Below are 13,446 nucleotides of genomic sequence, written 5' to 3'. Positions count from 1 at the left end.
GCTGTTGTGGTGGAAGGGAGAAACTCAAAAGGAATTAGAAACATTTAGGCTATTATTTGGGGAGGGAAATGACACATCTAGTGTTGACAGATCTTTAAAAGTATTTTAGTGGTAGTTGAACTATGTATAATAGGTTTGTATGTAGACCTACTGAAAGCTAGCTGTAGTTGTATCTAATGAAGAAACTATTTAGGCTAACAGTGATCACCATTTCAGCTTGAATAGCAGTGACGTAGAGGACGACATCATACACTAAGTTTCTGTCTAACCTATTGGGAAAGTGTTTAGAAGTTTGAATGAAAAGAAAAGCAGAAATACATTACATTTTAGGCCGAGCCCTACCCATGCCGGTGACGTTCAGGCCCTACCAGCGCCCGATTGCTCAACACAGTAACTTTTTGTTAGTATCAATAGCTGATCTCGGTCTGTCCCTTGCTTCCTGCGCTGCACCATGCGCTCCTCTGCCTGAGTATCTATAGAATTGTCTCCATAGGCGGCTCAATGATGAGACATGAGAGCTGACGTTAGTTAGCTACTTTTGGTCACTAAACTCCGACAAAGAGCTGTAACTTTTGATTGATGTGCTAATTTATATATTTGTAGTTGATACCAGTTCAATATTTTGAATTCAGAATAGCCTGAACATGTGAAAGCTGGTTTGGTGTCCCTAGGTTGAACGGTGCAGTTATTTTATGCAAATCTGTAGTTGATAAAGATCTTAACGAGTGAAGTTAGGATAGCCTTCATGTTTTAAAGTTGGTCATGTAGCAAGACCATTTTGAATAGCTACCTCTGTATTCCTATGGTTCTCATTCAAACCCCATGTTAATTTCTACCAATTGTATGTGTATATATAGTATCAAATCTTTTGACAAGCAATCTAAGTAGGGCCCGTCTGAACATATCAATGTTGGTTTGGAGTTGATAATTTAAATGGTTAATGAGGAGATACTGTAAATGTAGATTATTATATATGTTTTACCATTCTAGAACATGGCACTTTCTTGCCATTGAAATGCATTGGTATCCATGGCAACGGCTTCGTTTGGGCATCTCAACGAAGAGACATGAGAGCTGTTAGCTGACTTCAGTTAGCTGCATTTCGTCACTCTAAACTCAGACAAACCGCTGTAACTTTTGATTGGTAGTAGATAATCATGTCCTGATTCCAGATTTGAATACCAGAGAAGTAGACCTCAATGTCATACCCTCTAGGTTTTTATTTAAAGTGCTGGAAATGTGGTCAAAGTTGCAGATTTGTGTCAAAAGTTGCATTATTCCCCATGAATGGATGTTGGAAGTCTGGGAGTTGATGTCACAATGGGACCTTTACAATGTTGAATAAAAACTATGGAAGTAAATAAGGGACAAAAAGCTTAGTAGTTTAAAAAGGAAAAAAGCTATAAAAAGTTGTATGCGAGCACATTGGTCCTGACCGCTCTGCACGTTTAAAGTTTGAATGGCGTTTCTAGCTTAATAATAATAATATAAAGTATGACACATTTAAAGTGGGGTCTCGCGCTTCGCAAACCGCACTAATAATTACATTGGTAATATGCAGTGCAGCAATCATACAGCAAGAATATAATGGTTTATGTCGTCATTCACAGGAAGCTGTAACCACAATGTACTGGATTCTACTTTCAGATACTACTGGGGCTCAGGATTTTCCTGGCTATAAAGACTCTTTGCTCTGGCCAAATCCTACACCACTCCCTCGGATGTCAGGTTCTTGAGAGCAATGAGTCCAGATCGGAGTACCTCACCGACGTTTCACTGAATGCTAGCACATTTTGGGCCATCTGATTGGTCCAGAAACCGATTGGGTTGGGCCAGAGTCAGAAAACGCGTGATTAAAGCTATGGTTCTAAAATTCGTCATTGGCATGGACACTTTTAATTGGTTAGAGACGATGCAATTACTGATGACTTTATTTTGTACAACACCCATAGTGCCCCTTATCACCACAAACAACTTCAATGATAGCAGTCTCAGACTAAAGTATGTCGTGAACGACAGAGCAGCTGAATGATTTAGTGAGAGTCATCAGGCTAGCTCGGGATCGAGTCTTCTTCATAACTTATACATTATCTATCCACTCTGGACCAAGCATCAAGCCAGTACACTGAAAACATTACCACTACACACCGGAACTGTTTAATGTAGAAACCAATCAAACTGTTAAAAACACATCGACTCCATTCTCATATGAAAACCCACGAGTGTGGAGCCCTTACAACTAGGACCAGGAGTTTTCCCCCAGTCTGGTCACATTCTGAGGAAAAACTACTGGCCCTGCATTTCATAACGCCTGGTAGAGTAGTGTTAAATTGCCCCTAGACACTGATGTTGGGTCAGTTTAGCATTTCTTTCTACTAATGGTAAAGGTTAAGATTGTGGGAGAGGAAGCTGATCCTAGATCTCTACCAAGGGGACACTTCACCCTGGAACACTCAGGGCAGCCCAATATCCTGTGGCCTGCCACCAGTGTGGACGAGGAGGTGCTTCTTCATGTTGCCGGACTGGGTGAAGGACTTCCCGCAGTAGACACATTGAAACGGTTTCTCTCCGGTGTGCACCCTCTCATGCATCTTCAGCTGGTGGCTGTGGGAGAAGCGCTTGGTGCAGTGGCTGCAGCCGTACGGTTTCTCACCCGTATGGACCCGCATATGACTCCGCAGGTGCGCCGGCTGGTGGAAGGGCTTTCCACAGAGGCTGCACCGGAGCTGTCTCTTGGGCGAGTGAGACGTCAGCTGTTGTGGCTGCTTTTCTATGCCTTTCGATGAAGAAGTGGAGCCTCTGTTGAAATTTGGGAAGTGGGCTGGCTTCCCTCTTTGGGGAACCTGGTGGAGAGTAACCCTTGGGGATGAAAATCTGTTTCGGGTGGACAGTCCATTGAAATCTGACATCTTGGACCTTGATCCTACAGTTGTCCCTTGCTCTGCATGTTGAATGTCAGGGGGACACGTTGTCTGTCCAGACTCCATTCCCCCTCTTCCTCTGTTGTCCACAAGCTGTCTGCTTTCTGAACAGACCTCTCCAGATGTCACCTCTTGGCCAGTTATGCTCCATTCTGAACTCATATCTGCCTCCACTTTAATGGGAACTGAGTCCACCATCACCACATCAGGCAGCCAGTCCAGAGAGCCTGAAGCAGACATGCTGACCCCTGAGTTACCTGGCGCCCCTCTCCTCTCTGGATGTCCAGACAGCCTCTTGGAGTCTGGCCCTGCATTGTGAGGAGCATTCACAGTTGGGCTGTCAGTCTCTTGGTTCTCTGTCCATTGGGACAGGCTGTATTCTATGGGTTGATGGTCAGTTTCCCAGGTCACCCCCTCAGCAACCTGATGGTCCTGTCTTGCTCTGCTGTATTGTGACGCTGGATGCTGGAACGTCTGGTTTTCAGGTTCTATATTGAGTGAGGTGTCTGGAGCTCTGTGTCTGTTGCCCTGCTGGTCCAGAAGGTCTGTGGGTTCAGTAGATGATGAAGAACCTGGTTCTGCTACAATGATCTTCACACTGCTCTCACTGACTGGTTGGACAATCTCTGAAATGGGGAAAAGTAAAGCACAGCATCAGCTTCCTGTAGTGGAGACTGATTCTTCTTTGCCTTATTAGCTATGGGTTATGACTAAGAAGTTAATCAAATACTGCAATAAACATTGAAGGATTGGTCAAGCAACAAAGTGTAAAGTGCATAGATTAAATAAGTTTAACAAAAATACCTTCTGTTCTGCTGGTGCCATGGTTCTCCATTTTGATAAGAGGTGCCTCCTGCATATCTGCCATCTGTGTTTTGTAGTCATCAGGAACATTTTATTATAAAAATATTCCCAACGCCATTAGAAATATGGGAAAATAAAATACATTTGACCATGTCTATGACAACTGACCTGCATACCCCAATCCCGGTCTGTTGCTGTGCGTCCGGAGTCTCTCCAGTTGGCTACATTCTGCGTAAAGTTGCTCCCTTCACTGTCGGCAAAACAATTCTGCACTGCACCAGAAAAGAACAACGCTCAAACGTCATATATTTCACATGACCCATTAATGTTAACGTTTTTGAAATAAGTTTAAAACCTACAATATCCAAGTCTGTCTGTTGGCTTTTCTACGAAGCTCTCTCTTGCCCTTGCCCGGGTAAAAGTATCGGTGTCCACGCGTTTGTGAACTGTGCGTCGCAGGACTCCCAATTTATCTGCGTTCCGTCGAGAATTCTGGAATTTTGTCAAAAGCAGCTTCCTCCGCAGGTTGTCGATTTCTTTCTGGCTATGGGAAATTTCCAACCGTAAGGCAGCATGGCCGTCATCTACAAGTTTGCAGATTTCGGCAACGGCTGCATTTGCCAAAACCTCAATGATGGAGGCTAGCTGAGCATGAAAGGCTACAGTATCGGACATCTCATTGGCTCTATGTTAAACGCTTATGTTATAATAATTTGCATTGTTCAGTCAACGTCTTAAGACTTAACTGTTTACAACATAAACTGTACGCTTCTTCACACAACTCTTCTTGTTCCGGAAACAAGATGTCACCTACTTCCTGGATCGTATTTCAAATTAAAGGTTGATTACACACGACTTATGTTAGTTCCAACATTGCTACCGGTTGCTGTATCATATTGTAGCTGCTACTGAAAGGAATATTATTCGATTTTTTTAAATCAGCCTTCTTTGACTTTCATTGAAGTAGTGAATTTAATCAAACACACACTTTGTCCTCCAAAAATGATTATTTTACTATTTAGTTCTACACAAAAAACAGAATAGGCATACAACCTAAAACGAATAAGTTCCCGGCGGTTAAAACTTAGTAAATCAAAGAATAGGCTACGGGTTAACTGACGCACACAATGAGAATGCACTCTAATTCTAAACAATGTAACAGTAGAAAAATATATTTTAAATGTAATACACAATACAGTACCAGTCAATAGTTTGGACCCATCTACTCATTCCAGGGGTTTTCTTTATTTTTGTTTTACTATTTTCTACGTTGTAGAATAATAGTGAAGACATCAAAACTATGAAATAACACATATGGAATCATGTAGTAACCAAAAAAGTGTTAAACAAAAAAATATATATTTTAGATTTTACATTCTTAAAGCCACCCTTTGCTTTGGCAGCTTTGCACACTCTTCGGCATTCTCTTAACCAGCTTCTTGAGGAATGCTTTTCCAACCGTCTTGAAGGAGTTCCCACATATGCTGGGTACTTGTTGGCTGCTTTTCCTTCACTCTGAGGTCCAACACATCCCAAACCATCTCAATTGGGTTGTGGAGGCCAGGTCATCTGATGCAGCACTCTATCACTATCCTTCATCAAATAGCCTTCACACAGCCTGGAGGTGTGTTGGGTATCGCTGCAGAATGCTGTGGTAGCCATGCTGGTTAAGTGTGCCTTGAATTCTAAATAAATCACAGTGTCACCAGCAAAGCACCCCCACACCATCACACTTCCTTCTCCATGCTTCACAGTGGGAACCACACATGCGGCGATCATCCGTTTACCTACTCTGCATCTCACAAAAAAATCTCACATTTGGACTCATCAGAGCAAAGCAGACTTCCCCCCCAATCTAATGTCCATTGCTCGTGTTTCTTGGCCCAAGCAAGTCTCTTCTTCTCATTGGTGTCTTTTAGTAGTGTCTTCTTTTCAGCAATTCGACCATGAAGGCCTGATTCTGTCTCCTCTGAACAGTTGATGTTGAGATGTTTCGAACTCTGAAGCATTTATTCTGGGCTGCAATCTGAGGTGCAGTTAACTCGAATGAACTTATCCTCTGCAGCAGAGGTAACTCTGGGTCTTCCTTTCCTGTGGCGGTCCTCATGAGAGCCAGTTTCATCATAGCGCTTGATGGTTTTTGCGACTGCACTTGAAGAAACTTTCAAAGTTTTTTTTTTAACCTTTATTTAACTAGGCAAGTCAGTTAAAAACAAAGTCTTATTTACAATGACAGCCTACCCCGGCCAAACCCTTACCCAGAATACGCTGGGCCAATTGTGAGCAGCCCTATGGGACTCCCAATCACAGCCGGTTGTGACACAGCCTGGAATCCAACCAGAGTCTGTAGTGACACCTCTAGCACTGAGACACAGTGCCTAAGACCGCTGCGTCACTCTGGAGCCCACTTGGGAATGAGTAGGTGTGTCCAAACTTTTGACTGGTACTGTATATAAATAGCCAAAGGGATTTCTGATAGTCTTGAGTCATAGCTAAACACCTAATTAACATGTTGTCCTTCACAGTGACCTGTAACCACAATGTCCTGGCTTCTCCTTTCAGTAACTACTTGGGTTCAGGATCAGATCTCTGGAAAAGAAACACAGAACAGGACAAAAGATTGTCAGACAAACCAGAATGGAATACATGGAATATGAATGCACAAGTAAAGAATCTTAAGTCTATGGGACACAGACCCCTTTTGAGGTGTTTGCACACAGTGTTGACATACAATGATGTTTGCAAGACTGTAACAACCAATCACAGAATGAGATTCAAGACGTTCCTTTATCTGGAAAGATTTTGGGGGGAATCATGGTTCATGAAACTGTCCTCAGAGCACTCCATGATATTGAATGAATGAATAAAAAAAAGTGCATGTTTCCCATAGGCTTTTTCAGATTTAAGGAATTATCAATACTAACCTTCCCTGTGGAGTACTTCCTGAAAACCTAATTTGTCAGCATTGTATTGAAGGTTCGGCAGACCAGAGACAGGTTCCAGTTGCCTCACTTCCCCTCCACACACCACAGGATTGTTTATTGAGATATATAAATAACTCAGCAATAAAATAAACATCCCTTTTTCAGGACCCTGTCTTTCAAAGATAATTTGTAAAAATCCAAATAACTTCACAGATCTTCACTGTAAAGGGTTTAAACACCGTTTCCCATGCTTGTTCAATGAACGATAAACAATTAATGAACATGCACCTGTGGAAAGGTCATTAAGACACTACCAGCTTACAGACGGTAGGCAATTAAGGTCACAGTTATTTAAACTTAGGACACTAGAGGCCTTTTTACTTACTCTGAAAAACACCAAAAGAAAGATATCCAGGGTCCCTGCTCAACTGCGTGAACGTGCCTTAAGCATGCTGCAAGGAGGCATGAGGACTGCAGATGTGGCCAGGGCAATCAATTGCAATGTCCGTACTGTGAGACGCCTAAGACAGCGCTACAGGGCGGACAGCTGATCGTCCTCGCAGTGGTAGATCACGTGTAACAATACCTGCACAGGATCGGTACATCCGAACATCACACCTGCGGGACAGGTACATGATGGCAACAACAACTGCCCGAGTTACACCAGGAACGCACAATCCCTCCACCAGTGCTCAGACTGTTCGCAATAGGCTGAGAGAGGCTGGACTGAGGGCTTGTAGGCCTGTTGTAAGGCAGGTCCTCACCAGACATCACCGGCAACAACGTTGCCTATGGGCACAAACCCATCGTCGCTGGACCAGACAGGACTGGCAAAAAGTGCTCTTCACTGACGAGTCAAGGTTTTGTCTGACATGGGGTGATGGTCGAAATTCGCATTTATCGTTGAAGGAATGAGCGTTACACCGAGGCCTGTACTCTGGAGCAGGATCGATTTGGAGGTGGAGGGTCTGGGGCGGTGTGTCACATCATCGGACTGAGCTTGTTGTCATTGCAGGCAATCTCAACTCTGTGCATTACAGGGAAGACCTCCTCCCTCATGTGGTACCCTTCCTGCAGGCTCATCCTAACATGACCCTCCAGCATGACAATTCTACCAGCCATACTGCTCATTCTGTGTGTGATTTCCTGCAAGACACGAATATCAGTGTTCTGCATGGCCAGCGAAGAGCCCAGATCTCAATCCAATTGAGCAGGTCTGGGACCTGTTGGATCGGAGGGTGAGGGCTAGGGCCATTTCCCTTGGAGGTGCCTTGGTGGAAGAGTGGGGTAACATCTCATAGCAAGAACTGGCAAATCTGGTGCAGTCCATGAGGAGGAGATGCACTGCAGTACTTAATGCAGCTGGTGGCCACACCTGATACTGACTGTTACTTTTTTTCAAGGACACATTCAATTTCTGTTAGTCACATGTCTGTGGAACTTGTTCAGTTTATGTCTCAGTTGTTGAATCTTATGTTCATACAAATATTTAAACATGTTAAGATTGCTGAAAAAGCAGTTGACAGTGAGAGGACGTTTCTTTTTTTACTGAGGAGATATATATTTTTTTAACAGTGTCTTAAAGCATGATTTAGAAATAACTAACTATAGTTTGAATTTGACATTACCCAGGACTCCTGTAAGACTCCATATTGTTTCATCTGTAGGTGCTACATGCCAATACATGGTGTCATATGAAGCTAAATTGCTCGCTCTGTCATATGTATTTTGATTTCAATAACATTTCGGAATATAGAAAAATATCAACATGAAGTGAAAAGATCCCACTTTTGATTTGGCAAATTTTTCAATATATTATTGGACATAATACACTATGGGCATATCAAAGATACAGAGTGGAATCTCTGCTACTTTTAGAGTAATAAACACATTTTTAAGCATTACCAACAGAGTGAATGTGAAAATGGATTCAAAATAGTCACCTCTACTGTTTATTTGCAGGATGTGCAATGACACTTAAAAGGAGGGCTGTGATTGGTTACATTGTTAACTATGCCAAAGTATTTCTGTAAAAGAAGCCATAACTTTAAAGCTAGCAGAACTTTGAATTGAATTGTACATTATGTTTGACAATGTTCTTAAAAAAAATGTTTAAAGCCTAATAAAAACAACATATACTTTTAATATTCATTTATAAATATTCATAAATTAATGGAAGAAATGTGTTATTGCAATCAAAATACTAATCAAAATACAGAGCAAGTGGTAAAGTTGTATGACACTAAATGTTGCTTTGTAGCACCTACAACTGAAGCGTGGAGTCTTACAAAGTAGTACTGGGTCAGGCCAAAATGTCACAAATATTCAAACTTCAATTAATTACGCTTTAGGATACATATGTCAAATATATCCCAACAATCCTTCCTCCAAAGGATCATTCTATGGATTCTAATTATGGGACTAAATATCTCAGCAACTGAGAATAGAAAAGTGTTTTCCTAGGCAGAATATGATGGGAAGGGTAGAGGGGGATCAATATGGCTTTATCGAACTCTACAAATCCAACAATGTTAAACCCTGTATAAATGACAAACATTGACAGCTTACCATTCCAGTTAGCACTCTCTCTCTCCTTGTAACTGCTGGGTCGCCAGGTTCGTTTCCAGGGCAAGGAGTGTTCTGGCATCTGGGATCCCTGCGCCTTCCTCCTCCTCATCCCTGCGTCCAAGTACGAACAGAGACGAGCAACAAACTCTCAACCACCAACAGGCCTTGCTCGCCCAGGCACCTGTCCAGTGCTTCCGGAACTCTGTTCACAATGATATGAAATCTATCTACATCGTTACAGTCTATCAGTCTGATAGGGAATCTGTCTTATTGACAGGTTAATGGAAATGTAGTCTTAATTATTGTACTTTGGTTCCCCACTGCACAAATACAAATTCATAAGGATGTAGCCAAGCGGTTAAGAGTGTTGAGCCAATAACTGAAAGGCCGCAGGTTGGAATCACCTAGCCGACAAGCTGAAAAATCTGTCAAAGTGCCCTTGAGCACAGCACTTGACCCTAAATGCTCTTGTAAGTCGCTATGGATAAGAGCGTCTGCTAACTGACTAAAATACATTTAAAATCTTCACCTGTAATAACTTATACATGATCAATCCACGCTGGACCAAGCATCAAGCCAGTTGACCTGAAAACACGACCACTACACACAGAGGGAAGCGTTCAATGAGGAAACCATTCAAAGTGAAAAACACATGGACCCAGTATTCATATATAAACCACAGTAGTGTTGAGACATTCCATTTACAACTAGGGCCAGGAGTTTTTCCCTGGCCTGGTCACGTGGTGAGGAAAAACTCCAGGCCCTGCCTATCATTACACTGGGAGGAGTAGTGTGAAGTTGCCCTTAGATGCTGATGTTGGGTCAGTTTAAAGAATACAAAAAATCCACTAATGGTCAAGGTTAGGATTGTGGGAGAGGAAGCTGATCCTAGATCTGTATCTAGTCTGAACTATAGCCAGGAACACTTAGGGCAGCACAACGTCCTGTGGCCTGCCGCCAGTGTGGACGAGGAGGTGCTTCTTCATGTGACAGGACTGGGTGAAGCACTTCCCACAGTAGACACATTGAAACGGTTTCTCTCCGGTGTGGACCCTCTCATGCCTCTTCAACTGGTGGCTGTGGGAGAAGCGCTTGGTGCAGTGGCTGCAGCCGTACGGTTTCTCCCCCGTATGGACCCGCATGTGCCTGCTTAGGTACGCCTGGGGGAATGGCTTTCCGCAGAGGCTGCACCGAAGATATCTCTTGCTGGAGTGAGACGTCAGCTGTTGTTGCTGCTTTTCTATGCCTTTCGATGAAGAAGTGGAGCCTCTGTTGAAATTCTGGAAGGGTGCTGGCTTCCCTCTTTGGGGAACCTGGTGGAGAGTAACCCTTGGGGATGAAAAGCTGTTTCGGTTGGACAGTCCATTGATATCTGGAAACTTGGACCTTGGTCCTATAGTTCTCCCTTGCTCTACATGTTGAGTGTCAGGGGGACATGTTGTCTGTCCAAACTCCATTCCCCCTCTTCCTCTGTTGTCCACAAGCTGTCTGCTTTCTGAACAGACCTCTCCAGATGTCACCTCTTGGCCAGTTATGCTCCATTCTGAACTCATATCTGCCTCCACTTTAATGGGAACTGAGTCCACCATCACCACATCAGGCAGCCAGTCCAGAGAGCCTGAAGCAGACATGCAGACCCCAGAGTTACCTGGCGCCCCTCTCCTCTCTGGATGTCCAGACAGCCTCTTGGAGTCTGGCCCTGCATTGTGAGGAGCATTCACAGTTGGGTTGTCAGTCTCTTGGTTCTCTGTCCATTGGGACAGGCTGTATTCTATGGGTTGATGGTCAGTTTCCCAGGTCACACCCTCAGCAACCTGATGGTCCTGTCTTGCTCTGTTGTATTGTGATGCTGGATGCTGGAACGTCTGGTTTTCAGGTTCTATATTGAGTGAGGTGTCTGGAGCTCTGTGTCTGTTGTCCTGCTGGTCCAGAAGGTCTGTGGGTTCAGTAGATGATGAAGAACCTGGTTCTGCTACAATGATCTTCTCACTGCTCTCCCTGACTGGTTGGACAATCTCTGAAATGAGGAAAAGGAAAGCACAGCATCAGCTTCCTGTAGTGGAGACTGATTCTTCTTTGCCTTATTTATTAGTTATGAGTTATGACCAAGAAGTTAATAAAATACTGAAATAAACATTGACAACTTTACTTAACATGTAAATTGCATAGGGTTGGATTAGTTTCAACAACAACAAATACCTTCTATTGTACTGGTGTCAAGGTTCTCCATTTTGACACAAGTTTCCTCTTGCATATCTGCCATCTGTGTTTTGTATTCATCAGAAACCTTTAATTAATAACATATCCACAACAGCACTTGAAATATGATGCAACAATAATACATTTGACCATGTCTATGACAACTGACCTGCATGCCCCCATTATGGTCTGTCGCTGTGCGTCCTGCGTCTTTCCAGGTAGTGACATCCTGCATGAAGTTGCCCTCTTCAATGTCGTCAAAACGATTCTTCACTGCACCAAACAAGAGAAACCCTCGTAAACGTTATAGATTCTACATTACCAACCATTTTTTTGAAAGTGTTTAAATAAGGTAAAAAACCTACAATATCCAAGTCTGCCTGTCGACTTCACTACAAAGCTCCCTCTTCCCCGGGCAACATGATTTGTGTCCACGTGCCTGTGAACTGTGCGTCGCAGGGCTCCAAATCTCTCTGCGTTCCGTCGAGAAGTCTGACATTTTGTCAAAACCAGCTTCCTCCGCAAGTTCTCAATTTCTTTCTGGCTATGGGAAATTTCCAAACGTAAAGCAGCATGGCCGTCATCTACAAGTTTGCAGATTTCGGCAACGGCTGCATTCGCCAATACCTCGACGATGGAGGCTAGCTGAGCATGAAATGCGACAGTATCGGACATGTCCTTAGCACTATGTTTATGTTAAACACTTATGTTATAGCAATTTGCATTGCAGTGTAAAGTCAACGTCTTCAGACTACACAGTTCACACCATAGAGCATTGAACACAATTGTAGTTGTTTTTGTTCTGCTACTTCCTGGATCGTTCTTCAAAATAAAAAAAGTTTGCTTTTCAAAATAAAGGTTGGTTACACACACACACACACACACACACACACACACACACGATTTACTTTAGTTCAAACTTCCAACATTGCCACCTGCTGCTGTATCATATTGTTGCTGCTATTAAAAGGAATCAAATTGTTAAAAAATTATAATTTGCCTTTCAATTAAGTGATTACAAAAATAACAAGCACAGGTTGTCCTTCAACAATTTTACTAATAAGTTAAAGTAAAAAAATACAGACTCAGCATACAACCTGAATTTAAAAGGAATAAATATATTCCTTCAGTTAAAAATGAGTCAATCAAGAGAGAAAGCTAAGGGTTAGTAGTCTCCAAACTAATTGAAGCACCGCACTGAGAATGCATTCTAATTCTGAACAATGTAACAGTAGAAATAAAAATCTGACTATATATATATATATTTTTTTATACATTACAAATCTGTATAAAGAAATGACTAACTAGATGGTAACTTTACATGAAGTAAAGTTCTGGGGCTTGCTTTAGCTCCTTAAAGTGGAAGAAGTTGAACCAGTTTTACTTTACTATTTAAAGCAAAGCATTTACTTTAAATGTTGCATTCGGAAAGTATTTAGACCCCTTGACTTTTATCACATTCTGTTACTTTACAGCCTTATTCTACAATGGATTAAATAGTCCCCTGCCCCCCTCAATCTACACACAATACCCCATAATGACAAAGAAAAAACAGGTTTTTAGAAAATGTTGCAAAAAAAATTATGAATAAAACTGAAATATGACATTTACATAAGTATTCAGACCATCACTCAGTACTTTATTGAAGCACCTATGGCAGTGATAATAGCTTAGAGTCTTCTTGGGTATGACGCTACAAGCTTGGCACACCTGTATTTGGAGAGTTTCTCCTATTCTTCTCTCCAGATCCTCTCAAGCTCTGTCAGGTTGGATGGGGAGCGTCACTGCACAGCTATTTTCAAGTCTCTTCAGAGATCGATCGGGTTCAAGTCCGGGCTCTGGCAGGGCCACTCAAGGACATTCAGAGACTGGTCCCATAGCCACTCCTGCGTTGTCTTGGCTGTGTGCTTAGAGTCATTGTCCTGTTGGAAGCTGAACCTTCACCCTCAGTCTGAGGTCCTGAGCGCTCTGGAGACGGTTTTCATCAAGGTCCTCTGTACTTTGCTCCATTCAGCTTTCCCTCGATACAG

General features: G+C 42.7%; 2 protein-coding genes across 3 annotated transcripts; both read right to left on the bottom strand.

Annotated features, from left to right (window-relative positions):
• Positions 1 to 1,915: 1,915 nt before the first annotated feature.
• Positions 1,916 to 4,543, bottom strand: LOC110497281 (uncharacterized). The gene is made up of 4 exons (XM_021573312.3): positions 4,085 to 4,543; positions 3,894 to 3,997; positions 3,726 to 3,789; positions 1,916 to 3,547 (listed from the first exon to the last, which is right to left on the bottom strand). The coding sequence occupies exons 1-4, from the start codon at positions 4,398 to 4,400 to the stop codon at positions 2,454 to 2,456; spliced, it is 1,578 nt and encodes a 525-aa protein (XP_021428987.3). The 5' UTR covers positions 4,401 to 4,543; the 3' UTR covers positions 1,916 to 2,453.
• Positions 4,544 to 4,713: 170 nt separating this feature from the next.
• On the bottom strand, positions 4,714 to 12,287 carry LOC149975083 (uncharacterized). Of its 2 annotated transcripts, XM_090210205.1 has the most exons (6): positions 11,782 to 12,287; positions 11,586 to 11,689; positions 11,417 to 11,480; positions 9,747 to 11,234; positions 9,218 to 9,328; positions 4,714 to 6,314 (listed from the first exon to the last, which is right to left on the bottom strand). In XM_090210205.1, the coding sequence occupies exons 1-4, from the start codon at positions 12,089 to 12,091 to the stop codon at positions 10,144 to 10,146; spliced, it is 1,569 nt and encodes a 522-aa protein (XP_090066331.1). In that variant the 5' UTR covers positions 12,092 to 12,287; the 3' UTR covers positions 4,714 to 6,314; positions 9,218 to 9,328; positions 9,747 to 10,143. The 2 variants fall into 2 exon arrangements, with proteins under 2 accessions (XP_090066331.1, XP_090066330.1); XM_090210204.1 differs by having other exon boundaries at positions 9,218 to 11,234.
• Between the last annotated feature and the right edge of the window lie 1,159 nt (positions 12,288 to 13,446).

The sequence above is a fragment of the Oncorhynchus mykiss genome, chromosome 19 (genome assembly GCF_057628025.1).
Source record: "Oncorhynchus mykiss isolate SJ-2025 chromosome 19, ASM5762802v1, whole genome shotgun sequence".
NCBI lineage: Eukaryota > Metazoa > Chordata > Actinopteri > Salmoniformes > Salmonidae > Oncorhynchus > Oncorhynchus mykiss.
The sequence above is the reverse complement of the archived record's forward strand: the minus strand, read 5'-3'. Positions and strand labels throughout refer to the sequence as shown.